Source organism: Suncus etruscus, chromosome 1, assembly GCF_024139225.1.
Source record: "Suncus etruscus isolate mSunEtr1 chromosome 1, mSunEtr1.pri.cur, whole genome shotgun sequence".
NCBI lineage: Eukaryota > Metazoa > Chordata > Mammalia > Eulipotyphla > Soricidae > Suncus > Suncus etruscus.
In genome coordinates, this window is record NC_064848.1 from 159,963,705 (window position 1) to 159,990,824 (window position 27,120).

At 43.8% G+C, this 27,120-nt stretch overlaps 1 protein-coding gene across 2 annotated transcripts in view; it reads right to left on the reverse strand.

The window, feature by feature from the left end:
* The window catches only part of VPS53 (VPS53 subunit of GARP complex), a 202,642-nt gene that overhangs the window by 23,032 nt on the left and 152,490 nt on the right, over positions 1–27,120 (reverse strand). For both annotated transcript variants that reach the window (XR_007499610.1, XM_049782265.1), the window contains exons 17-19: positions 26,238–26,316; positions 9,603–9,751; positions 3,803–3,872 (exon numbers count right to left, since the gene is read on the reverse strand). Coding sequence is in view for 1 of the 2 variants with exons in the window: in XM_049782265.1 (XP_049638222.1) it covers positions 3,803–3,872; positions 9,603–9,751; positions 26,238–26,316 (298 nt within the window). In the remaining variant the exon portion in view is untranslated. The remainder of the gene's footprint in view (positions 1–3,802; positions 3,873–9,602; positions 9,752–26,237; positions 26,317–27,120) is intronic.

Here is a 27,120-nt window from a genome sequence, read left to right on the forward strand (position 1 = left end):
TCATGACAACAAGTTCCCAGTGAATTCATGTTCCAATGGTCTCATAAAGTCTAAGACAGAACTCTGAAAGCTGAGAACTCAAAAGCTTCTCTCAGAAGCTGATTGTAATCATTCCACATCCTCTCTGATTACACACCACAGTGAGGTGAACAGAATGAGTGCCCAGTAAACATGGGCAACAGAAACTCAAGACAACATGTTGGGGCATTATTCTGCTATTTCCAATGGAGAGAATGACTTCTAGGCTTATGACATGCAGGAGACAAGAATTTCAAAACACTGCAATGCTACAGTTAGACGTGGTCAGCGTCTGCCTCCACAAAACCTCCCAGGGAGTTTTTTTGAGTCTGGCTAACACAGGTCAGCTGGAGAGCCTGCGGCAAGCATTGACTGATGATCTTGAGCAGGGAGATGGGAATTAGACACAGAAACCATGTTGTGTCCTTGGTCTGAGGAAGTGGAAATTAGTAAGAGCTGGCATTCACAGAGGGCTGACCATGTGCCAGATATTGTATTGAGCACTTGATGGGTATTGTCTTGTTGAATCCTCATTTTTACCTGGTGAGGCAGGACAACAGTAACCTTTGTTTTATAGGTGAGGAAACTAAAGCACTGAAAGGTGAAGGAACTTGTCTACAGACAACAGTTGCTACACTGTGCAGACAGGATGCAGCCCCGGACGCCATTTATGCTGGAGCCCAGAGGACAAATGTTCACACACCATACTGCCTCTTCATGACATGGGAAATCCACTGCTTATTGAGAATATAAACACAGCCTGCACTTTTCAGATGGAAGCAATCTGGAGAGCCACAGGTGCTGTCTTCAGCAGTGACACATGGGAACTGATTTTATATGGCCAACCTGTCACATGCCTGGCAAACTGCAGGCCCACGTGGCTGAAGGCAAGTCACCGAGTCTCTATCAAGTCTACTGAGAGTGAAAGAAAAGGACTCCTGGAAATGTTTTGTATTCCATAATGTTCCTTAGAATATACTTTTGATGAGTTTCATTAAGTGTCAAGAGTACATGAAATAGGTTACAAAGGATGACAAAGGGTAAGGTGCTTGCCTTGCATGCAATCAACCCAGATTCAATCCTCAGTATCTCATGTGGTGCCCTGAACTTCTCCAGGAATAATTCCAGAGTAGAAAGTCAAGAGTAAGCCCTGGGCCCAGAGAGACAGCACAGCGGCGTTTGCCTTGCAAGCAGCCGATCCAGGACCAAAGGTGGTTGGTTCGAATCCCGGTGTCCCATATGGTCCCCGGTGCCTGCCAGGAGCTATTTCTGAGCAGCCAGACAGGAGTAACCCCTGAGCATCGCCGGGTGTGATCCAAAAACAAAAACAAAAACAAAAAAGTAAGCCCTGAGTACCACTGGGCATGTCTCAGCCTCTCCACCTCCCCCTCAAAACCATAAAGGTAACAAACAAACAAACAAACAAACAAAAACCCATAAAGGTTACTAGGAAGGAATTAGGGAGGATTTACTTTCATGAATACGTGACAATCTTTTAGTTTAATAAATAAATAATATTTAACTGGGTGTTTTTAAAGAATTAGGGACTGAATATTATTGTTAGCTTTTTTTTAGAAGTAGCTTAAACTGTTTCCTGAACGCAAGCTTTTTATGAGGCATAACCCAGAATCCAGTGCAAGGCTGATACTATCTGCAGAGATACTGTGAAACACAGAATTCAAGTGGGGTTTACAACAGAAGGCTCAGGGGTGGGGGGAGGCTTCTCACCTTGATGTTAGCATAAACAGTTTTTTTTTTTTTTTTTTTGGTTTTTGGGTCACACCTGGAAGCACTCAGGGGTTACTCCTGGCTCCATGCTCAGAAATCATTCCTGGCATGCTCCGGGGACCATATGGGATGCCAGGATTCGAACCAATGACCTTCTACATGAAAGGCAAATGCCTTACCTCCATGGTATCTCTCTGGCTCCAGCATAAACAGTTTTTTTTTTGTTTTTTGGTGATTTTTGGGTCACACCCGGCAGTGCTCAGGGGTTATTCCTGGCTCCAGGCTCAGAAATTGCTCCTGGCAGGCACGGGGGACCATATGGGACGCCGGGATTTGAACCGATGACCTCCTAGCATGAAAGGCAAATGCCTTACCTCCATGCTATCTCTCCGGCCCGCATAAACAGTTTTTAACCTAGAAAGATGAGCTTTTCTTCTCTGCCCTCACCATGACAGGATACATAATAAGGAAAGTTGCCTCAGGATGTGGCTCAGCAGTAAAACATTTGCCCTGTGTATGTGAGGCTCTGGATTTGATCCCCAGACATACAGAAACAAAAAACAACCCAAAACAAAACAGCAAGAACAAGAAATTAATCAGAGCCTTTGCTGATCCTTATGCATATCTCTTCTCTAGTCCTTCTCAAGCCCTGGCTTTCAGAGAAGTCTTCTCTGAACACACTGAGCTATCCTTTCACAAAACCATTAGCCTACTTGAGTTAATATTATCTTCTGCTTTATCTGTTAATTGCTTTCTGTCTCTTACTTGATTATGAACTGTATAGTTGGTGGGAAGGGGATAGAGGATGGGTTAGAGAACACCTTGGTGATGAGTTTGGGGGAAATCTTAAGACAAAAATACGATCTGAAAAGTAGTTTCTGCTACCAGCCCAAACCAGCCCAAAGCTGAACTCACTTTAGAAATTATTTCCAGGGGCCGGGCGGTGGCGCTGGAGGTAAGGTGCCTTCCTTGCATGCGCTAGCCTAGGACGGACCGCGGTTCGATCCCCCGGCATCCCATATGGTCCCCCCAAGAAGCCAGGAGCAACTTCTGAGTGCATAGCCAGGAGTAACCCCTGAGCGTCAAAGGGTGTGGCCCAAAAACCAAAAACCAAAAAAAAAAAAAAGAAATTATTTCCAGGAACAAAGACCAATAAGACACAGAATGACACCAGTCCATATAGAGAAGGCTAGATCCCCCTAGGAGAGATGTTTTTAACAGAATAAAAGTCCCTCCCATAAAAGAAAAACAAGTCTCCCCTATAAGAATAAAGACTACCTGATAAGTTTGACTCAAGCAATATTTACTGAATAAAAAAACCCCAGGTTAGAGCAGTGTGGACAAAGGCCTATAAAATTAACTTTGCAAGTAGCATGCACTCTGGGCAGTGCAATTTCTTTCTCTATTTTATAGGGTCCTCTATCTAGTTTTCTCCTCTATCTGAAGACATTGCATTTTCTCCTGGATTTGGGGTTTTGGCATTTCTTTTTGCTCATCATTTTTTTTTTTTTTGTGGGGGTCATACCTCGTAGTGCTCAAGCGGAACTCAAGTAGAACTGAAATGCAGCCAATGGCTGCCTTTGAGGGGCCAGTAGGACAGAGTATCACAGCACTGGCAATAACTGCCAGGATCATGAAAGAGAGATTGAAGCATCCTGAAGAACTATCATGAAGTTAAGATTTGACAGTATGGCTGAGCCTGCACCTAAAACATTGATACTTAGTTGGTGTTCAATAAAAATGGTTTCACTAAACAGAGGACTAAATTAAGCTGTTAGGCCATCAAAGCAGGGGGATTAGCAATTTTATTTCTCTGTGTACTAGAGAAAACTTTTTTTTTTTGGGTCACACCCGGCAGCGCTAAGGGGTTACTCCTGGCTCTACGTTCAGAAATTGCCCCTGGCAGGCATGGGGGACCATATGAGATGCCGGGATTTGAACCACGGTCTTTCTGCATGGAAGGCAAACGCCTTACCTCCATGCTATCTCGCCGGCCCCTAGAGAAAATTTTTTATTGTATGGCAACAGTCAGAAGGAAAGACTTGTTCCATCTCACCTGTTCTGCTCCCACCATGCTAATCGGCTTGCACTTGAAGAGATGCGTGATGAATTTAGGAATGAAGGAACTACAAAGATAAAAAGAAGTGATAAATTTGGCATATTTTCCTTTAGGCAGAATTGCAGAAACTTCATCCCAAAGGCCCTACCTCCTCCTATAAGAGAAATGAACAATACTATATCAACCAATTTCCCCCTCCAATTCAGCACACATGGCCTTGGGAGGGGGTCTGGATGGAAGGTCCCGCCTGAACCATAATGGTGGACCCCAATTTGCTACAGTCAGTCCAAGTCTAGTACTGCGTTAGTGACTATAGTTGGTCCTGAAGAAGAGAAAGGATCCAAGGCTAAATTAAACCAAAGGGAAGATATAACTGCATAGCTGGATTAAGACTCTCTCTTCTTTGGGGTGGTGTGAGCTAGAACAGACAAAGCTGTTCTACAGTTGACTGAACAAAATGTACTCAAGTAGACTTGACTGAAAAGATACCTACCCCCTGGGGTAATCCTGATGAAATTAGGTTTACTGAATATAGGAGCTTAATTCATAAAGTGACCCAAAGCTGCACATGTTGTTTCTAGTCTGACCAGGATAGTGGAAGCCAAACCTTTACAAGGCAGAATTTTAGCTGCAAAGGCAGACATGCTCTTTCTTAACCCTGTTAATAGGATGAAGAACTTCTAAGTAAATATCTATACTGGTTCTAAATATGCTTTCTTCGTCTTATATGCATACTGACGGTTAAGAAATTACTTCATTCTCTTTTTTTCTTTTTGGGCTACACCCAGTAACTCTTAGGGGCTACTCCTGGCTATGCGCTCAGAAATCGCTCATGACTTGGGGGACCATATGGGATGCTGGGGATTGAACCATGGGCCATCCTAGTTTAGCCACATGCAAGGCAAACACCCTACCACCTGCACCACTGCATACTTCTCATTTTGGGGGGGGGGAGTTTGGGTCATACCCGGCAGCACTCAGGGGTTACTCCTGGCTCTACACTCAGAAATCGCTCCTGGCAGGCTCTAGGGACCATATGGGATGCTGGGATTTGAACCACCGTCCTTCCACATGCAAGGCAAACGTTTTACCTCCATGCTATCTCTCCCCCCAATATTTCTCATTTTTATAGAAATATGTATAGTGCTATATTGTTTTGGTTCTTATTTTTATTTATATTTTTTCTTTTCCATTTATTCATTTTTAAACTATTTATTAATTAATTGATTGATTGTTTTTTGGGCAACACCCACCAGAGCTCAGGGTCACTCCTGGCTCTGCACTCAGAAATCACCCCTGGCAGGCTGAGGGACCATATGGGATGCCAGGAATCAAACCGGGTCCCTCCCAGGTCAGCTGCATGCAAAGTAAATGCCCTACCACTGGGCTATCTCTCTGGCCCTTTTTCCATTTATTTTATTTCCATTTGTTTTTGAGCCACATTCGGTAGCGCTCAGAGGTTACATCTGAGCTCAGAAACCACTCCTAGAAGGCAGGAGTGCAAGACAAATGCCCTGCTGCTGTGCTATTGCTCTGGCCCCTGGTTCTTATTTTTATTAGTCTCATCCTAGAGAGAGACTTTTCTTTTTTTTTTTTTTTTTTTTGGTTTTTGGGCCACACCCGGTGTTGCTCAGGGGTTACTCCTGGCTGTCTGCTCAGAAATAGCTCCTGGCAGGCACGGGGGACCATATGGGACACTGGGATTCGAACCAACGACCTGTAGTCCTGGATCGGCTGCTTGCAGGGCAAACGCCGCTGTGCTATCTCTCCAGGCCTGAGAGAGACTTTTCTTAAATACAAACTGCTCTGCCCACCCAAGAACAGAGAAAAGGTATTTTATTCTTCCAGTCCTAATCATGTTCTTTTTTTGTTGTTGTTGTTTGTTTTTTTTTGGGAGGGGGCCACACCCAGTGGCTCTCAGGGATTCACTCCTGGCAGACTATTCTACCCCATATCCCCCAGCATATGAAATGCAAACTTTAGGCAGCCATAAGCAAGGCAAATGCCATATACACTGTACTGTATCCAGCCCCATGTTCTTCTTTCTTTTCACTTTTAGACTGACAACTCTGAAACCCCAAACAATTCATTGCCTGGGCCCCATTAAAATATATGGTTTTTCCCCTTATGCATGCAGGTCTACAGTCCTTTGGTCTGAGTGAAGAATTTATGGAGGAAAACAGGTGACCGACACCCATTTTCCCCTTAAAAGACGTTAAGGTGGTGAAATCTGGAGGGGTAAGGAGGAAATGAAGCAGGCAGTTAGATAAAGAAACTCTCCTTCCCCAGGGCAATGAGTTCTTGGATATAACAAAAATTCTAGGGGCATAATAAAATCAAGAGATGAAATTTGAAGTTACTCTTGTCACTAACCCTAAGACTATCCAGACATACCTAGTGGCTATTGGAACTGAGGCCTGACAAGAAAAGCTCCAGCAAGAACAACTGCTAGGAAAGAAAGGTCAAAGATCAACTGTGGTTGGCTTTTCCCCTGGCAACCAAATAGGGCTAATGCAGGCCTCTATGGAACAGGCTGGGAGAAACCCTATAGAAACCAACTTGGAACAAAAGAGACATGCATATGCTCCATGGCCTGTGAACATGGTCCTGACATGCACATGTTACCCACATCACCTCTCACCCCTTGAGATGTGAACTTTTCTACTTTCGTGTTGGGTTGTGTACTGTGCTCTCTCCACCTTTGGAAAAGAAGCCCATGCTTTCTTTGAAGAGTGTTACTCTCTCCCTTTCTGGGGGGAGGGGGGCTTGGGCCACACACAGTGACACTCAGGGGTTACTCCCAGCTACGCACTCAGAAATTGCTTTTGGCTTGGGGGACCATATAGGACACCGTGATTCAAACCACCATCCAGGACCTGGATCGACTGTGTGAAAGGCAAACACCCGACCACTTTGTGCTATTGCTCCAGTCCCTCTCCCTTTCTTATCCTTTCACTTTCCCCTTCCTTAGAATTTCCATATAATAACCTCATTTTCCTTTAAAAAATAAAGCAAAGGAAAAATAAGGAAGGAAGCTAATGGTGGCCAGATGATAGCACAGCAGGTAGGCACTTGTTTTATATGTGGTCAACTGGGCTTGAACCCTGCATCCCCTATGGTTCCCTGCGAGGAGTGATTCCTGAGGGCTAAGCCAGAAGTAATTCCTGAGCACCAGCAGGTATGGCTCAACTTTTTTTAAAAAGAAAAAAAAAAAAAAAAAGGAAGCTATTAGAAAAGAATAAAATTCTGGGCCTGGAGAGATAGCACAGCGGTGTTTGCCCTGCAAGCAGCCGATCCAGGATCAAAGGTGGTTGGTTCGAATCCCGGTGTCCCATATGGTCCCCCGTGCCTGCCAGGAGCGATTTCTGAGCAGACAGCCAGGAGTAACCCCTGAGCACCGCCGGGTGTGACCCAAAAACCAAAAAAAAAAAAAAAAAAAAAAAAAAAGAATAAAATTCTAAAGATTCTTGAAATTAAAATTAAATTTTAGGGTAAGAAAGACTGGCTGATGATGAGAAGAGTGAGAACAAGGGCCTCTTTGAAAGGGATTCTTCAGTGTTCAAGTGTTCAATTCAAGAGCCAGGCCAGGGCCCGGAGAGATAGCACAGCAGCGTTTGCCTTGCAAACAGCTGATCCAGGACCTAAGGTGATTGGTTCGAATCCCGGTGTCCCATATGGTCCCCCGTGCCTGCCAGGATCTATTTCTGAGCAGACAGCCAGGAGTAACTCCTGAGCACCGCCGGGTGTGGCCCCCCCCCAAAAAAGAGAAGAAAACAAACAAAAAAGAAAAGAAAAGAAAAAGAAGAAAAAAAAAAAAGAAAAGATAAAAAAAAAAAAGAAAAAAAAAAGAGCCAGGCCAAACAAGTTACTTATAATAATGAATAAAGTTATATGCTATTTGTAATCCTGGATACTTTATTCTCAAGAAGTTTCTGGCTCTGAGTCTGCCTTCAGGGAGTAGGGTAAGGAAAATATATATCCAGGGACAGGTCTTTGGAGAAGTCCTAATAAAGTGGTTCATAAGTGCTCTGGGTTGGGAAAGAATCTTCTTGCAGCCCTTACCTCTGCGGATTCTAGTATTCAATTGGGATTTTACTAAGGGCACCAAGGAATAAATCAAAAAACTGCTTTCCAGGTCACAGACTGCTAAACTTTTCCACATGTGAGAGATGCACATGCTATTTCCCAACTCACACAAAGTGAACTTACAAAATAAAGTTAAAGGGCTCTGAGAGGATGTGAAGCTGATGTGTGGGCTTGTGAGGTAAGGGCTCCTTACTCACACATCAGTTCAATCAGGCTCTTGGGCAAGCACACTAGAGATTTTGGGTCACTGTGAATTTTACAAATTTCCAGCCCTTATTGGGGGATCAGAAGAGTGTCACTGTGTGATTTATCAGCAGCGCTTTAAGGCACAGTAAAAATACACAGTAACAGGTACTCAGAGAGGCATGGTAATGTCAACTTCTGCTCCACCCGCACACACGAATGGTGCAGTGATAATGCCTCCCTGGAGAGAACATTCTAGCTTCTCCAGACGCACTGGAAATTGAAGCTCATGCCACAAGCCATTCTACAACTGCTGCTCCTGAGGGTTTTATTTGTGAAGGAGAGGGGAAGCCTTAATTGAAGATAAACTGGGAGAGATTTGGGGAAGACAGAAACTTGGAGTCCTAAAGCGCCCTTTGGGACTTGGATGAGAGCAACCTCAGTACAGTAGCTTGGACTGTGCTGGCCTTCCTGAAGCCTTTCCCTAAGTAGTGTGCCAAAGTGCTTGCTTGATAATTGGTCAGGGAGGCACTGAGCCTCCGAGCTGCCTGGTCTCGGGGGGAAGGGAACAGTGCTACACCAGATGCTGACTGACTGCCAGAGGACCAAACAACTTCCCTGATTCAATACTCAAGCCAGCAATGGCCACCCACGAGGACGTAGAAGAAAGACGTGGCAAAGTGGTCACCCCATCTACTCCGGCAATGATCTGACTGTCCCAATTTTTAATACTTTCTTTGGACTAAAAGATGTCTACAAGTGGACAGATTTCTGGCAGCAACATAAATTCTGGCAGCAATACAGTAAGTATTATCGGGAGAGACAGAGAAAACTCAATCAGTGCCCATCCCTACCTCAAGCTTATAAACTCGTTGGGAGAATAACTGCATACAGAAAATCACTAAAAAAAATGGAAAATGATCTAAACCCAGAGTGAAAGCAGGTCATGATTGTGTCCATGTAACTCCACATAGGAGGATTCCCCCAACTTATTTCTGTTTGCCTGGATGCACTCAATTCTTTACTGTCACCTATGATTTTAACTATGATCTTTCTTTCTTTATTCTTTTTGGGTTTTGGGTTACACTCGGCATCACTCAGAAGTTATTCCTGGCTCTACACTCAGAAATCACTCTTGGCAGGCTTGGGGACCATATGGGATGCTGGGAATCAAACCCGGGTCAGTCCTGGGTTGGCCATGTGCAAGGCAAGTGCCCTACCTCTGTGCTAATGCTGCGGCCCTGATGTTTCTTTTGAGTTCAAGAATTACATTGCGGGGCCGGGCGGTGGCGCTGGAGGTAAGGTGCCTGCCTTACCTGCGCTAGCCTAGGAGACGGACCGCGGTTCGATCCCCCGGCGTCCCATATGGTCCCCCAAGCCAGGAGCGACTTCTGAGCGCATAGCCAGGAGTAACCCCTGAGCGTTACCGGGTGTGGCCCAAAAACCAAAAAAAAAAAAAAAAAAGAAATACATTGCAGTCACCAGAAAAAAGCTCCAGCTTTTCATGTGACATTCAGGAAGGACTTACTTTGCAAACTTAATGCAGAACTGAGTGAAGTACTTCCGTGTGGAAGCTAGGTTGTCACGGATGATGGGAACATTCTGCTTGATGTGAAGAATAACAGAGGTCACATAAGGGCTCTGGTCACCCACGTGCTCCACATTCTGCCACTGCATCTGAAATGGAGAGGGCCAGAGAAGCCTTTAGATTCTTCATGGGATAGGGAAGGGATGGTGAGAAGAAAGTGTAGCTTGCTGTCAGGGTAACTGGTCCCTTTTATTTGGTAAAAGCTTGTCTGACGCAGAATGTAGTGAATAAAAATGGTTGCTCACCTTCTTCCTGACACTGAGGTACGTATGACTCAAAGTATGACTTCCTATTCCATCACCCTTATGCTTAAAGTATCCTTCCCTTCCCATACAAGAAAACCATTGCCAGGCAGGGGAATTGCAGGCCCAGATCTTCTGGAAGAGACCAGAAGGACAGGCAAAGAACATTGATTTCTAAGATCAGGAACTTGGAAAATTAGGGAGGTGGCTAGGCTCCAAGAAATAAAACCTGGATGTGAGTTAACTTCTTAAGAATACTGGGAGAGGGCCGGGCGGTGGCGCTAAAGGTAAGGTGCCTGCCTTGCCTGCGCTAGCCTTGGACGGACCGCGGTTCGATCCCCCGGTGTCCCATATGGTCCCCCAAGCCAGGAGCAACTTCTGAGCACATAGCCAGGAGTAACCCCTGAGCGTTACCGGTGTGGCCCAAAAACCAAAAAAAAAAAAAAAGAATACTGGGAGGAGTTGGCAAGTTTTATTATTATTATTATTTTAATTGAATGGGGGTGTGGGGGCCACATCTGGTGGTATTCAGGATTTACTTCTGACTCTGTGCTCAGGAATTGCTTCCGGCAGTGTTTAAGGGACCATATGGAGTTTGGGCATATGGAACTCGAGTTTGATGGTATTCAAGGCAAAACCTCTACTACTGTATATCACTATGGCCCTTTAGAGAATTTATGGAAAGAGTCTGGGTGATGGGTACACAAAGTTAATTTTTTTCCTACTTTGGTGTACCCTGATATATTTATAAGAAAACACAGAAATGGTTTTCTTAAATGGTTTTCCCACTTAGAAGTAATGGGAAAAACATGTAGAAGTCTACCAAGTTAAATGAGTGAAAACAATATTACTGGGCCTGGAGAGAGAGAGAGAGCACAGCGGCATTTGCCTTGCAAGCAGCCGATCCAGACCAAAGGTGGTTGGTTCGCATCCCGGTGTCCCATATGGTGTCCCATGCCTGCCAGGAGCTATTTCTGAGCAGACAACCAGGAGTAACCCCTGACCATCGCCGGGTGTGACCCAAAAACCAAAAAAACCAAAACCAAAACCAAAACCAAAACAAAAAACCCCCAAAAAACCAGTATTATCAAAGAAACAAACAATAGCACAAGTCAGTAAATCCTCAGGCAAAGGCATCATGATGATATTTAATGAGTTTAAAGAAATGATGGCATAGACAATCAGCAAAGAATAAGAAAATATGGGGGAGCAAAGTGATAGTACAGCAGGCAAGGCATTTGCCTTGCACAGTGCTGACCTGGGACGGACCCAGGTTCGATTCTCAGCACCCCATGCCTGCCAGGAGTGATTTCTCCTTTTATGGTCATACCTGGTGACACTGGCTAAGCACTCAGAAATTGCTCCTGGCTTGGGGGACCATATGGGATGCTGGGGGATTGAACCAGTCTGTCCCAGGCTAGTGCATGCAAGGCAGACACCTTACCACTTGCGCCACTGCTCTGGCCCCTCCGGAGAGATTTCTGAGTGCAGAGCCAGGAGTTACCCCTGAGCACCGCCAGGTGTGGCCCAAAAAACAAACAAACAAAACAAAAAGAAAAAAAGAAAATATGAAGGACGAAAAGATAGTTTTTACTGTGGCCCCAAAACCAAAACAAACGAACAAACAAAAATATCAATAGAAGCTCTGAAGAGCAGAATAACAACAGCTGAGTAAAAAATAAGATCAAGGAGATCTAAGATATGAGAAACAGAAATTTCTAGGAAAGAAGGTGAACAATAATCTGAAATAGGACCAGAGAGATAGCATGGAGGTAAGGCATTCTTGCATGCAGGATGGTGGTTCGAAGCCTGGCATCCCATACGGTCCCTTGAGCCTGCCAGGAACATTTTCTGAGTGTAGAGCCAGGAATAACCCCTGAGTGCAAAAAAATAAAATAAAATAAAAACTGAAAATAATAACGTGAAAATAAATGAACAGCACACCAGAGAACTATGGGGAGGGGGGAAGAGTTCAAGAGAAATGACACAGGGGCTGGAGAGATAGCGCAGCAGTACGGCCTACCCGAGAGGGACCCGGTTCAATTCCTGGTATCCCATCCCATATGGTCCCCCAAACTGCCAGGGTCAATTTCTGACTGCAGAGCCAGGAGTAACCTGTGAGTGCTGCTGGGTGTAACTCAGACCCACAAACCAATCGATCAATAAATAGTTTATTTTTTTAAAAAAAGAGGAATGACAAGGAATCATAGAAGTCCTTGAAAGGCCAATTTGATGATGAAAAAATAGTTAAAAAAAATCATCAATAAGAATTTCCTGTAGGGGCCCAGAGACACAGCACAGGACCAAAGGTGGTTGGTTCAAATCCTGGTGTCCCATATGGTCCCCCGTGCCTGCCAGGAGCTATTTCTTTTTTTTGGGTCACACCCGGCAGTGCTCAGGGGTTATTCCTGGCTCCAGGCTCAGAAACTGCCCCTGGCAGGCACAGGGGACCATATGGGATGCCGGGATTCGAACCGATGACCTCCTGCATGAAAGGCAAACGCCTTACCTCCATGCTATCTCTCCGGCCCCAAGGAGCTATTTCTGAGCAGACAGCCAGGAGTAACCCCTGAGCATCGAATCGCCGGGTGTGGCCCAAAAAAAAAAAAAAAAAAAAAAAAAAAAAAAAAAAAAAGAAAACAAAAAAAAAAAAAAAAAGGAATTTCCTGTAATAGGAGCTGGAGCGGCGCGAGCCATAAGGCATCTGCCTTGCAAGCGTTAGCCTAGGATGGACTGTGGTTCGATTCTCTGGCATCCCATGTGGTCCCCCAAACCAGTTCTGAGCCAGGAGTAACCCCCTGAGCGTCGTCACTGGGTGTGGCCAAAAAACCAAAAAACGGAAAAAAAAAATATAGAATTTTCTGTAATAGGCCAGAATGATAGCACAGTGGTAGGGTGTTTGCCTTGCATGTGGCTGAACTGGATGGACCCGGGTTTGATCTCCAGCATCCCATATTGCACCCAGAGCTTGCCAGGAATGATTTCTGAGCTCAGAGCCAGGAATAATCCCTGAACACTGCCAGGTGTGACCCAAAATAAACAAAAACAATATCATATAAAAATAAAAATGTTTTAAAAATTTCCTATAATTGAGGAATACAGGCACCAAAATCCTAGAGGCCCAAGAGGTTCCAGAAAAAACAGACTCAACTAGACATACTGTGCTCAGAATGATAAAAGCCAAGAAAAGAGACAGAATACTGAAAGCAACAAGGTCATAAAAGGTCTGTATAGACAAAGGAAAAGCCTCTGAGATTCATAGCATGTCTACCAAATGAAATTCTACAAGCTTTAAGTGAATGGAGAGAGAATACAAAACTCAATTAAGTGAAATCTCACCAATATTTTTTTTTGTTTTTTTGCCTTTTTTTGGGTCACCCACAGCAAGGGGTTATTCCTGGCTCTGTACTCAGAAATTACTCCTAGCAGTACATGGGGACCATCTGGGATGCTGGGGATTGAACCCTGGTCTGCTGGGTACAAGGCAAGTGGCCTACCCAATGTGCTATGGCTAAGGCCTGAGAAATCTATATGCAGCTAAACTATCATGTTAATTTTTTTTTTGGTCTATTTATTTTTGGGTGGCACCCACAATACTCAGGGGTTCTGGTTCAATACTCAGGAATCACTCCTAGAGGGCTTGTGGAACTATACAGGATACCAGGGATCGAACCCCAGCTGATCACATGTAAGGCAAACACCCTACTCTACGTTGTGCTATCTTTCTGGCTCAACTATCATTCAGATTTGAAAAAACGAGAGCTTCATGGACAGGCAATAGCTTAGGGAATTCATAGCCTTGACACTCTTTTTGCAAAAAAGCATTAAAAGAACTTCTTTAAGGACAAGGCAAACATATGGCATTGAGTATGGCACTCCCTAATTGCCTGCTACTAGTTTGCTAAGGGTTTAATATATTTTCAATATGAATCAATGTCTCATTTTAAAAATAAAAAAAGAAAACACAGATTTTCAACTCTCAAAACTCTAGGGTTATGTTGGGGTTTTCAATCAAGGAAGGGACAGAGGTTTTCCTGGGGGAGGTGATTGGAAGGCAGTGACAAGGGGCAGGGATGAGGGGCAGGAACACAGCAGGAGTGTATGAAGATGAGCATGACTTGAGGGGATTATTGTGATCCTTAACCAGGCTGTGAACAAAACAAAACAAAAACAAAACAAAGCCTTGGGAGCCTTGAGGGGCTTAAGCTCTGACAAGCTTATCTTGAGTAGGCTGGCTGCACTTTGGGCCCTGAAAGCTGAAGATAGAATAGTAGTGGCGACTGCCCCTACCCTTACCAGAGCAGACAGGCAGCAGGGGCTTCAGCCTTCCTGGAAGCTGGCAGGGGATGGACAAATGGCAGATGACAGGACAGACAACCTGAGCACTAATCCTGATGTGTGGGAAAGTGCTTGTGGAGCTCTGCTCAAATGCTCATCGTGCAAACACAAACCATAGAATATGTTCATTGATGGAGGACAGTCATTTGGAGATCCTGATGTCTCTAGCAAGGAAATACTCTTTTTTCCTTTTTTTTATTTTATTTTTTTTGGTTTTTGGGTCACACTGGCGGCTCTTATGGGTTACTCCTGGCTCTGTTCTCAGAAGTCGCTCCTGGTAGGCTTGGAAAAACATATGGGAAGTTGGGATTTGAACCGGGGTCTGTCCTGTGTTGGCCACGTGCAAGGCAAAAGCCCTACCACTGTGCTCTTGCTCCAGACCCTGGATATAACTTTTTTTTTGGTTTTTGGGTCACACCCGGCGGTGCTCAGGGGTTATTCCTGGCTGTCTGCTCAGAAATAGCTCTTGGCAGGCACGGGGAACCATATGGGACACCAGGATTCGAACCAACCACCTTTGGTCCTGGATCGGGTGCTTGCAAGGCAAACGCCGCTGTGCTATCTCTCCGGGCCCCTGGATATAACATTTTTTAAGAGCTCTTGGAGAAAAAGAAAATCCAGTACTGAGAAAACTTGTTTAAAAGAACAGTAAGTACTATATGTAGATGACTCCCCTGGACTCCTGGAAAGCTCAAAGGCCTCCATGTTTTGTCTTTGTATGTTGTCACATCAGCAGATACTTTATATTCAGTGCTTTATGTATGACTCAGAAGCACAGAATCCAATACAAACAGGAGAACCCTCCACCCTCAACTTTACAGATGAGACCTTGTGATGTTAAGAGCAGTAGGCCAGGTTCCACAATAAAGCTCCAGCTAGAAACAGATCTCTGCCCTTTGGCTGGGGAAAAAAAATAAAAAATAAGCAACAGAGCAACAGTTAAAGGGCCAAATATGAATTGACTTCATTGAATCTAATGCATTGGTTCTGGGCCATGCTTTCCTCATGTTTAATTCCAAAGGCTTCTTTTTTTTGGGTCTGATTTTGGAGATGTGTGATCCATTCAAATAATGAGTATCCAAGGTGATTTTAAATGAGCTCATTGTGTGAGGTGAAAATCGACAGGTGCTGTTGGAGGTCTGTGCCTCATCTTTTTCTCTGGCTCTATAGCAAGATTGGGAGCAAAGAAGTTGAAGGTAAACATGGCAAACTGGGCTTGGAGGCTCCAGACTCCCCTCCAAAGAAAGCTCTTCCAGAGTCATGACTGCCATTTTTTAAGCTGGCAGCAATTTATATTTAACATCTCAAAAAACGGGAACATCTAAAAAAAAAGAACAATCATCTAAATGCAACAGTTCTCCTTTTATAGAACATTATAAAACGAGGTGGTGATATGTCCTGTTATTTGTTAAAAACAAATCTGAAGCAAGGCAGAGCGTGGGAAGTGGGCCTTCAAGTTCTTGCTAGTTAGTCTGTATGTCCATGACTTAATGGCCCTGCTGACCATTGGCTGAGCCAGTGCACACCTACATTTGGAATATCTTTCAAGAAAAGGTGCTCATTTGATTTTTGGGGGGGGGGTCACACACAGCAGTGCTCAGGGATTACTCCTGGCTCTATGCTCAGAAATTGCTTCTGGCAGCCTCAGGGGACCAAATGGGATGCCGGGATTAGAACCACTGTCCTTCTACATGCAAGGCAAACACCTTACCTCCATGCTATCTCTCTGGCCCTTGATTTTTATTTATTGTTTTCTTTTCTACCATCCATCCTTCTATTATTATGGCAATTAAGGGGTAGGGCCATACACATTCTTGATTGTGGGGTTCTCCTGGGGTCACACATTGGGGCCTGATGCTCCAACAGTTGGCCACAGTGCACATTGAGTGGTTCTTCAGTTTTATAGTTGTGTTGTGCAGAAGAAGACACATACATCAATCCCGGGAGATTGTGGAATGCGGGTCTGGAAGCAACTCCAACACAGGGTATAATCCACACAAGTTAAAGAGATAAAACAGGTTCAGAAACTTTCACCACAAGCTATCTGCAAAAAGGCAAAAGGGCACTGGCAGGCAGACAAGCAAGCTGTGAGCCAAAACCTGAAGAAGTCTTTCTGACCCAAGGTCTTTACTGGGAAGAGTAGGACCCCCCCCCCCCATGGTTGGAGAACATGGGTAGGGGGCCAATCCAGAGATTCTACCTGCCCAGGTGGGACAAGCCCATGCAAAGAAGAAATATCCTAAATAGGTTAAAAACTGGTTACTGCAACAGTGTTGTCATGGACTCTAGTTATAGCTCTTATGGGGGTCATGGGGAGAGTTGCTATTCCATTCCTGATTGTGGTTGGTGCTCACACATACCTGGCTTCTGTGTAAAATCTGCTTACAGTTTTGGGAGTCAGACAGCAGAGCTGCCAGGCATAGACTGAATCATGCTCAGCTCATGTGGGTAGCACCTGGGATTAAACTTGTAGTGTTATGCTTACAAAACAGGTGCTTTAGCTACCCTGCCACTTCCAAATCCTTCTTTTGCTTCAAAAGTTTATCAACTTAGGACTCCATTAGCAAGATGGAAAGAAGTAACAGTACGGGGCCAGAGCAACAGCACAGCAGTAGGGCATTTGTCTTGCACACAGCTGACCCAGGACAGACCTGGGTTTGATCTCCAGCATCCCATATGGTCTCCCAAGCCTGGAGTGATTTCTGAGCGCATAGCCAGGAATAACCCCTGAGTGTCACCAGGTGTGGCCCAAACCCCACCCCAAAAAAGGAGTAACAGTAGAAGTCAACTGAACTCATGATTTTAAATTTACATCAGCTTAAAAGTCCCAATGATGGCTCAGCGCCAGCCTTGTAAGTATGGGGTCATACGGTTGATCCCCGGCACCAGCCCACATGCTGAGAGGGATCACAGTGACAAAACAAAGTGCATGGATACCAGTGAGAATTCCAAATAAGTGGGCAAGCACCACAAACAAGCAAGTATGAGCCCTAATCACTGCGCCATCACCACCAAAGAGGGGGGTAGAGAAAAATAAATGGGGAGGGTGTACATCTGACTGTGCTCAGGACTTATTTCTGGCTCTGTGCCCAGGGATCACTCGTGACAGTGCTCAGGTGATGATATGGGGTGTCAGGGATAGAATCTCGGTTGGCTGCATGCAAGGCAAGTGCCTTATCTGCTGTACTGTCACTTCGGATCCTGGACATTATTTAAGGTAAGTCCATTTCTCCAGGAGAAATTAATAAAATAGAAAAGGATCAAGTGAAGTTCTTTCAAAAAGAAAAAGGAAATAAATAGTAGCTTGTAATGAAGAATAAACATGAAGCGATTAGCTGGAATAAAACTCAGTCTTTTCCAGGTAAACTTTGCATTTGACAAAGTTTTCCAGGCCCGGAGAGATAGCACAGCGGCGTTTGCCTTGCAAACAGTCGATCCAGGACCAAAGGTGGTTGGTTCGAATCCTGGTATCCCATATGGTCCCCCTGTGCCTGCCAGGAGCTATTTCTCTTTTTTTTTTTTTTTTTGGTTTTTGGGCCACACCCGGCAATGCTCAGGGGTTACTCCCGGCTGTCTGCTCAGAAATAGCTCTTGGCAGGCACGGGGAACCATATGGGACACCGGGATTCGAACCAACCACCTTTGGTCCTGGATCAGCTGCTTGCAAGGCAAACGCCGCTGTGCTATCTCTCCGGGCCCCAGGAGCTATTTCTGAGCAGACAGCCAGGAGTAACAGGAGTAACCCCTGAGCACCGCCGGGTGTGGCCCAAAAACCAAAAAAAACAAAACAAAACAAAACAAAACAAAAAACAAACAAAAAAACCCACTAAGTTTTCCATGCATAAGTTTTTTCATCTTGTGCTTATATAGGAAGTGAGGTTAAATACCAGAGAATTGGAGAACTGGCACTATATAATAAAGAAAAACAGTGGGCAAAATAGTAACCAAGATCATACTAGGGCTGACAGATACAGGAAGGAAATAACCCAGATCATTAAGCTCAGGGACCAGAGTGAAAGTACATTTGCCTTGCATGTAGCTGCCTGGGGTTTGATCCTCAGAATCCTATATGATTCCCCTAGCCCACCAGACATGATTCCTAGGGCCAGAGTGACAGTACATAGCACAGTGGTAGGGCATTTGCCTTGCACGTTGCCAACCCGGGATAGAGCCAGATTTGATTGCCAGCATTCCATATGGTACCCCGTGCCTGCCAGGAGTAACCTGAGTGTAGCCAGGTGTGACCCAAAAAAACCTTAAAAAATAAAAAAAAGGAGTGATTTCTGAGCACATAGCCAGGAATAATCCCTGAGCACTTCTAGGTATGTCACCAAAGCAAAAACAAACAAAAGAATAATCAAGATCAGTCTCCAGGAGATGTGTGCTAAATGACATCATTTACAGAGAGACATCATTACAGAGAGTGGGGAGAGACCCACATACGAGGGAGAGCAGAGTGCCAGAAGACTCTGATTGGAGATCAGGGCTCCCCACAAGTGGGCCATGACATTGGTTTTTCTCCACAGTTCTGTGACACTTGGAAAGAAGTCTCCTGAGCACCTCATTTCCCTCAACTGAAAATTTACCCTGACCTATTCATTTTGATCACCGGACCAAAAAGATATATAGAGCACATTTGTATTCAAATGCCAGAAACATTTTGGCAACTGAGGGCTGGTTAGTTATGGTTTAGGCCTCAAGCAATGAATTTCTCTTTGGTGGGTGTGGATGCTCTTAATTTGGGTTACTTTTAGCATTCAACAAGCATTTACTATTTTTATAGGTACTTCTCCGTGTAAAGTACAGGACCAAGTAAGGGGTGATGAGAAGAAGAGGGTCAAAAAGACGAAAAAAAAAAGTAATTTCACACGAATAATACAATGATGATGGTATAATTATTATTACTGAATAGTTGCAAAGGCAGTTTTAAGAACAATAAGTAACTGGCCAAAAAAAGTGGTGAGGGGTGAGGGAGTAAACCAAGTGGCAGAGCATACATCCTGCATGTGCCCATCCCTGGGTTCGATTCCTACCAGTACAGGAGTGCAAGGGGTGGCTTTCACAACAATAAAAAAGGAGACTATGGAATACTAGCCACTAACCAATGATTAGAAATACTGCAGTTCTACATTAAGTGACACCCATTTTGTCCTATATTTTTCGTTTATAGGGCCACTCTGGGTGATACCCCTATGACTATTCTCAGAGTCAGTGCTTGGGGTGTTGCTACTGGTCCTACTTAGATGACCATGTGGCACTGGGACTCCAACCCAGGATGCCTGCATGCAAAGCATGTGGTCCAGCCTGCTGAGTTGCTGCCCTAACACTCAATTTTCTACTTTTTAGAAATCTATATTTTCTATCATAAAGTGTTTTGCATAAATTTTTTTTGTTGTTTTTTTTTGGGCCACACCAGCGGCGCTCAGGGGTTACTCCTGGCTCTACACTCAGAAATCGCTCCTGGCAGGCACAGGGGACCACATGGGATGCCAGGATTCGAACCACTGTTGGTCCTGGGTTGGCTGCTTGCAAGGCAAACGCACTACCGCTGTGCTATTCCTCCAGCCCCGTGCATTGGTTTTAATTTTAACAAAGGGGGAGGGATATACTTCGATTACAGGTGGAAAGGGAACTTGATGATTTTTAATCATGGAGTCCTGTGGGTTTCCAGAAATAAATCTACATTTAAATGACTGAGAAAAATGAGAACAGAATTGAGGACTGGCCCAGCTCTTGCCAAATGTCTCTGGGGGATAGTAATGCAGCCTCCTAAATTAGTACATGTCCACAATCCTGAAACTTAACAGAAATTACATGTGCAAAAATAAGGAAATTAAATTTGTTCAATTTCTGCTTATTCTTAAAACTACTGGGCAAAAGCTAAGTATATTTGATTTTGGTTAGAGACTTATATTTTTTCAACCTTGTGAGTAGCCTTAAGGGAAAGAACATAATGAAGAAGGAATGGAACATGGGAGCAATGGTTCTTTATAGAGAGACCATAGTATTTTTTTTTCCAAACCTACCTATAAGGCCATAATCGATTCCTAAGATTTATAAAATTTACATTTATAAAGTAAAACTCTTCATATTTCCACTCAGTTACTCTAAACAACTACCATGTCAAGAATAAGTAGACTTGGCTTAATTTCTGGTTTCATTTATATAAGGTTATATTTTTAAGATATATTATTATTTATTTTTGTTTTTGTTTTAGGGTTAGGGGTTGGGGTTAGGGTTGGGGTTGGAGTTGGGTTTAGGGTTAGTAGGGCTAGGGGTTATTATTATTTATTTTTTTATTTTTTTGGTTTTTGGACCAAACCTGGCTGTGCTTAGGGCTTATCCCTGGCTCTGTACTCAGGGATCACTCCTAGTGGGAATCAGGATACTATATAAAGTCCTGGATAAGCAATGTGCAAGGCAAGCAACTTACCAACTTTACTAGCAAGGTTTGAGATATATAATAAAAACAAACAAATATAATATAAGAATGACAATTCACACACACACACAAAAGAATGAGAATTCACTTGTTTTCAGGAAGAAGCATGCAAAATGGATAGAATATTTAGGTTGGCTTTTCAAATTATTTTTTAGTGAACTGAATGCCTGCATACTTTAGTTTTCTTCACCCTACATTCTTTATCTTAAAAGTTGGGAGTACTATAATAAAGAAAGTACTTGCTCAGATATGAAGAACAAAAATGAGTAAGACATGCTCCTCGGGAGCCAGAGAGATAGCATGGAGGTAGGCATTTGCCTTTCATACAGAAGGTCATTGGTTCAAGTCTCGGCATCCCATATAGTCCCCCAAGCCTGCCAGGAGTGATTTCTGAGCATGGAGCCAGGAGTAACCCCTGAGCACTGCCGGGTGTGACCCAAAAACCTAAAAAAAAAAAAAAAAAGGACATGCTCCTCAAGTTGTTCAAAGTTTAACAGGAAAGGCAGTAGTATGAAAACAATTGTATAATAGTATTTGTATACTTTTTTGACCACCGTGTCAAGACCATCTAATGGGCAAAGATCAAGCATTTCAAAGAACAGTACTAGGAGAGCTGCTAACTATAAGTGAAGGAATCAAAGTCAATCCTCTCCTTAGACCATGTCTAAAAATTAAAGACCCAGGGGCTGGAATGATAGCACAGTGAGCAGGGTGTTTGTATTACACTTGGCCGACCTGGGTTTGATTCCCAGCATCCATATGGTCCCCATAACCTGCCAAGAATAATTTTTTTTGGGGGGGGGGTTACTCCTGGCTCTGCACTCAGAAATCACTTTTGGTAGGCTGGGGACCATATGGGATGCTGGGAATCAAACTACCATCAGTCCTGAGTTGGCCGCATACAATGCAAATGCTCTACCACTGTGCTATCTCTCTGGCCCTACCAGGAGTGCTTTCTGAGTGCAGAGTCAGGAGTAACCTCTGAGAGCCACCAGGTGTGGCCCCAAAACCAAAAATTTAAAGACCTGAGTATTTTCTTAGAGTACCTATGAAGCGCTATGGCAAATATGACTCATCAACTTTGAAAAGATAAATGTGATATGCAAATGATAACTCAATTTTTAAAACTCAAATTTTAAAAAAATTTTAAAAATACTTGTATTAGATCTTAAAAGACATGCTTATTGGGCAGACAATAGTGGCAAGGGAATTCTAGGTAGAATATGAAGAATGAGAAAAGGCAAGAATCCACAAGAAAAAACATATCTGAGGAAATGAAAGTGGTTCAGAGATTGCAATGTGCATGGGAATGACCAACTGGTAAGAGGAGTGAAGGTACAAATAATGGAGTTAATGTGCTAAAGCAGGAGAAGGGCTGTCTATAAGAAAAATCAAGGGGCCTGCGATGTGGTGCCAGAGGTAAGGTGTCTGCCTTGCAAGCGCTAGCCAAGGAAGGACCACGGTTCGATCCCCCAGTGTCCCATATGGTCCCCCCAAACCAGGGGCAATTTCTGAGCGTATCGCCAGGAGTAACCCCTGAGCATCAAATGGGTGTGGGCCGAAAAAAAAAAAAAAAAAAGAAAAATCAAGTCTTTCCCTGGAGAATGACGAAACTAAATCATCAAGCTCAACCCTTCCTATTAGAGAAGCCTCTTTCTGTGTACTCAGAATCACTGATCAAGTCTACTGCACTGTGGCAAGCCCAATATTCATTTCATCACTATTTATAAAAGATTTATTTTTAAAGTCTCATATCTGGAGGTGCTAATCACTCCTGGTGGGGCTCAGGGGGCCATAGGATTGAACAATTGAACTCAAGTTGGTTGTATGCCAGAAAACCACCCTACCCACTGTACTATTGTTCTGGCCCCTTTCCCCTCTTTTTAAAGGAGGTATTTTATATTTTTCCTCACTTTCAGAGTTGCTCATACTTTATATCAACATGATTCCTTTTGGAATCAAAGAACCTTGGAATGAGTCTGTGTCTCTCAGTCTTGCCTTTCAGCATAATGTTGGTTAGTTTAAAACCAAAGTGTTTGATAGGCAGCAAAAATGACAGGATTCGAGAAAGAAATAAGCATTACAAAAGCTGGTAAAGAGTAGGAGGCCAGAGACAGGAGGCAGAACTACCTGATTTGCCCAATGTATGTAAGGCCATTCATACAGGTCAGAGACTGTGCCCAGGGCATGGAAGTGATAGTGGGAAGTGATCACTCTGGATAAGAACTGGGAACTGGAAGGAAGTAAAGTGATATATATGATACTTTTCAGTAACAGCATTGCAAATGAGAGAAACAGACAGACAGACAGAGACGGAGAGACAGGAAGGTAACTGGGGAAACTGGTGGAAAAGGAACACTGAGGAGACGGAAGTTAAAACATGGTACGACTGTAACTCAACTATCAACTTTTTAATTCTGTGTCTCAGTGTGATTTCATTAAAACATTTTTTAAAAGATCTTTAAAATTCTAAAAGAAACTATAAAAAACCAGATGCAGGGATAAATAATGAAGAGTATATGTTGAGTCTATTTGTGACCACTTGGCTTGTTTAGAACTGGTCATTTTCATCACATGGATTTCATTTTGCTAGAACACCAAGAAGACTCAGACAAAGAGTAATGGCCTCTCAGCTGCTGGGTTCCCAAGTCTGTGGTTTTCCTGTGATATAAACAAAAAATTCTGGAGGTACAGTCTCTGTTAATATTTGCTGGTGTGAGTCTTGGGGAGGGATGTGGAAGGGGGGCTTTGAGAGAAACTCACCCAATGAGCTGCCAATTCATATAAGCAACACCTGCAGTGTTAAATACCTTCCCTCCAACTGGTATTTTACGGGGGGGGGGGGGAATGGGGGATTCACTCTTCATTTGGTAAATGTAAAAATTCCCCTCACTTCCATCTGCATTCCAGTTGCAACTGTGTGGTAGTTCAGGAGAGATGGCAGCTGGAACAGATCGAGTACAGGATGTAGTGAATGTTCACCAGCAGCGAGGGGATAATCAGAGCCCACAACGAGAATCTTCAGCCCCCCATGCTTTTATGAAAACAAATTAGCTTCCATGTGCTTACTCAGAGTGTTCTGCTTGTAAACACAACGTCTGCTGAAGTATACATCCACAATTGATAGGCAAGAGCACTGATAGGTCTTTGGACTAGAAACTCTGCTGCATCAGTAATTCACTACTCCACACTTAGCCTCAGAAAACTCTTTGGCCTAATTTGGGTTTCAGTCCTATTTTTGTTTAATATTTACAACTGACTATAAAACTAAGCTCAGACCAAATGTCTGCTGACATAACCCATGCCACAGCCACTCCAGTTGACTAGAGAAGGGGACTAACATGCATGGGTGTCTGGCTAGTTTCTCGCTGCTTCCCTCAGGTTGATTTGGGAGGCAGATACACTGATCTATAGACTAAAGAGCTCATTTGGGTCCTGGGCTTAAGTCATTTGCCCAGAATTTCTGAAAGAAAAATGAGAAGAATTAGGTCTATCAGTCTCCAAAGCCAGCACTTTCCACTATGCTCTGCAACTGGGCCAGTGTACTCCAGAAGAAATTTTGGTTTGTTTTTGTTTGACCATACCCGGTGATGCTTATGAGTGACTCCTGGCTCTGCACCAGGCAAATGTTCCCAGGTGCCAGAGCAATAGCACAGCAGGTAGGGGCACTTGCTTTGCACGTGACCAACCTGTGTTTGATCCCCGATATCCCCAGATGGTACCATGAGCCTGCCAGGAGTAAGTCTTGAGCACTGCAGGGTGTGGCCCAGAACAAAATAAAACAAAACCAAAAAAGAAAAAAATGTTCCTGTTGGGCTTGAAGGGCTATATGGGATATTGGGGATCAAACCCAGGTTGGCTGTGTGCAAGGCAAGTGCCCTATCTGTACTATGATTCTGGCCCAACTTAGGAGAAATTCCTTCTTCAAAATTTGTAAGCTTGCAGTCAGAGTGTTTATGACTCTAGAAAAGGCACTGGCAAACTGTTTTTGAGTGAAAGGCCAGATAGGAGACATTTTATAGCTTATGAGCCAGAAGGTGTTCCTGCCTGTTGCAATTACTTAATTCTGCTATTAAGGCAAAAAAGCAGCCATAGAGTATATAAGTGAAGGCATATGGCTGTGTTCCAATAAAACTTGATTAGCAAACACTGGCAGTAGGCCAGATCTGACTCAGGGTATGGTTTGTCTGCTCTGCTGTATAGAAAGTTCTACAGAAGGCAGTTTCACATTATTTGACATGGAAATCCACTAGTTCTGAAGGGTATGGTATAATAATATGGTACCTCTCAAAAATATAAATACTGAAAAGAGTCACTCATTTCTAATTTAATAAACAAACATGAGAGTTGTCTATATTCGTTTTGGTCTACATATTTAGAATTTACATAATAGTACTGGGGGTAAGGTGCTTGCTTTGCATGTGGCATATTTTGGTTCAATTCCTGGCACCACATATGGTCATATGGTCCTCTGGGCACTCAAAGAATGACTCCTGAAAACAAAGCCAGAAGTGGGCCCTGAGCAATGCTGGATAAGGGTGTGATAAAATGCCATTCCTCCCTAGCTTCAAGAAGAAAAGTACTTTCTTTTAAAACTTATTTTTTATTATTTTTAATTTTTTTTTTGTTTTGTTTTGGGTCACACCTGGCGGCACTCAGAGGTTACTCCTGGCTCTGTGCTCAGAAATTGCTCCTGGGAGGAATGAGGGACCATATGGGATGCCGGGATTCGAACTACCATCCTTCTGGGGTTAGCCACAGGCAAGGCAAATGCCCTACTGCTGTGCTATCTCTCCAGCCCCAGAAAAGTACTTTTTTTTTTCCATTTGCTTTGTTTTTGGTCTACATTTTGTGGTGCTCAGGATTTACTCTGCATTCAGGAATCACTCCTGAATTATGGCTCAGGGGACCATATGGGGTATTGGAGATCTAATCCAGTTTGAAAAAAAAAGAGATAGGCATATAAAAGCAAGACCAAATAGTAACACAAGGCACCAAGTGGTAAGGAGGAGGGGACTTGAAGGCCCAAGGGCTACAGGATTGTAGAAAAACAAGGGTCCACAACTGATCAAATCATTCTGTGTTGGCACAAGGGGAAAAAGAAGAGGAAAACCTCTCAGTGGGCAAGAATAAAGATGAGTCAGAAGTTAGTGCCATTGAGATCAACACAATACACATCTGGCGAGACCACATTAAGGTTTTTAACATGTGTCACATGTTAATCAAAGACAACATCATCTTTAAACTTGCCAAATATGGTTGCTCATGGGATAAAGCAATTGCCTCAAAGTGCTTGATAAACTCAAACAGTGAGAGCTGTAGGGAACTCCTACATTCTACTCCAAATATGGTTGCTCATGGGATAAAGCAATTGCCTCAAAGTGCTTGATAAACTCAAACAGTGAGAGCTGTAGGGAACTCCTACATTCTAAAGCCAGCCCTTTAGATATTCGAAACACAGGTGAGCCTGGAGGTGCTACAGGCCAGAGCTGAGAGAAACCTCCTGGTGGCACTCTTGGAAGACTAGTAGAAAGCCAATTCCTACTATCTCACCTTGCTCATAGCTGTCAGGGCAGGGTCACAGGCTGCGTCCAGATCCTGAACCAACAACTGAATGCTATTGGAGATGACGCTGCAAAGCAAAGAAATGACTGGTCACTACTTGGAAAGATAACTTTTTGAATGTCTGACATGCCCTTCCACATTTTGGACATCTGTGCCAAAACTGGACTGGACCACCGAGACCACTGACAATGAGGGGAAAGTGAGAGTGGCCTAGAAGTGACATGAGGACAGTGGTGTGGGGAAGGTTTGGGCATTTTGGTGGTAGTAGAGGCACAGTAACTACATGTATCAAAACCATAAACATTGGGGCCAGAGAGATGGCACAATAGTAGAGTGTTTGCCTTGCATGTGGCTGACCCAGGAGGACCCTGTTCAATTCCCGGCATTCCATATGGTTCCCCAGCCTGACAGGGGCAATTTCTGAGTGCAGAGCCATAAGTGACCCCTGAGCACTGCTGGGTGTGGCCCAAAAACCAATCAATCAATCAATAAAGTTAAAAAAAAAAAACATAAACACTGGGGCCAGAGCTACGTACACTGGGTAGGGTGCTTGCCTTGCATGCAGCTGACCTGGGTTCAATCCCAAGAATTGCATACATATTGCTAGGAGTGAACCCTGAGTACAGAACCAGGAAAGCCCTGAGCAGTGTCAGGTGTGGTTTCAAAAAAACAAAACCCCCCAAAATCCATAAATGTTAACATTACTGTAAACTTATCACCAAATTTATAATAATAAATTAGTAGATGTACTACCATAAAATCTCTGGCTTTATTTTGAAAGGGGATTTAGGATCATGAGGAGCATTTTAGTTTTTGCTTTCCCATTCCTGTCACATGCCCTGGTCCTGTAAGAATATGTCTCCACTCAGTC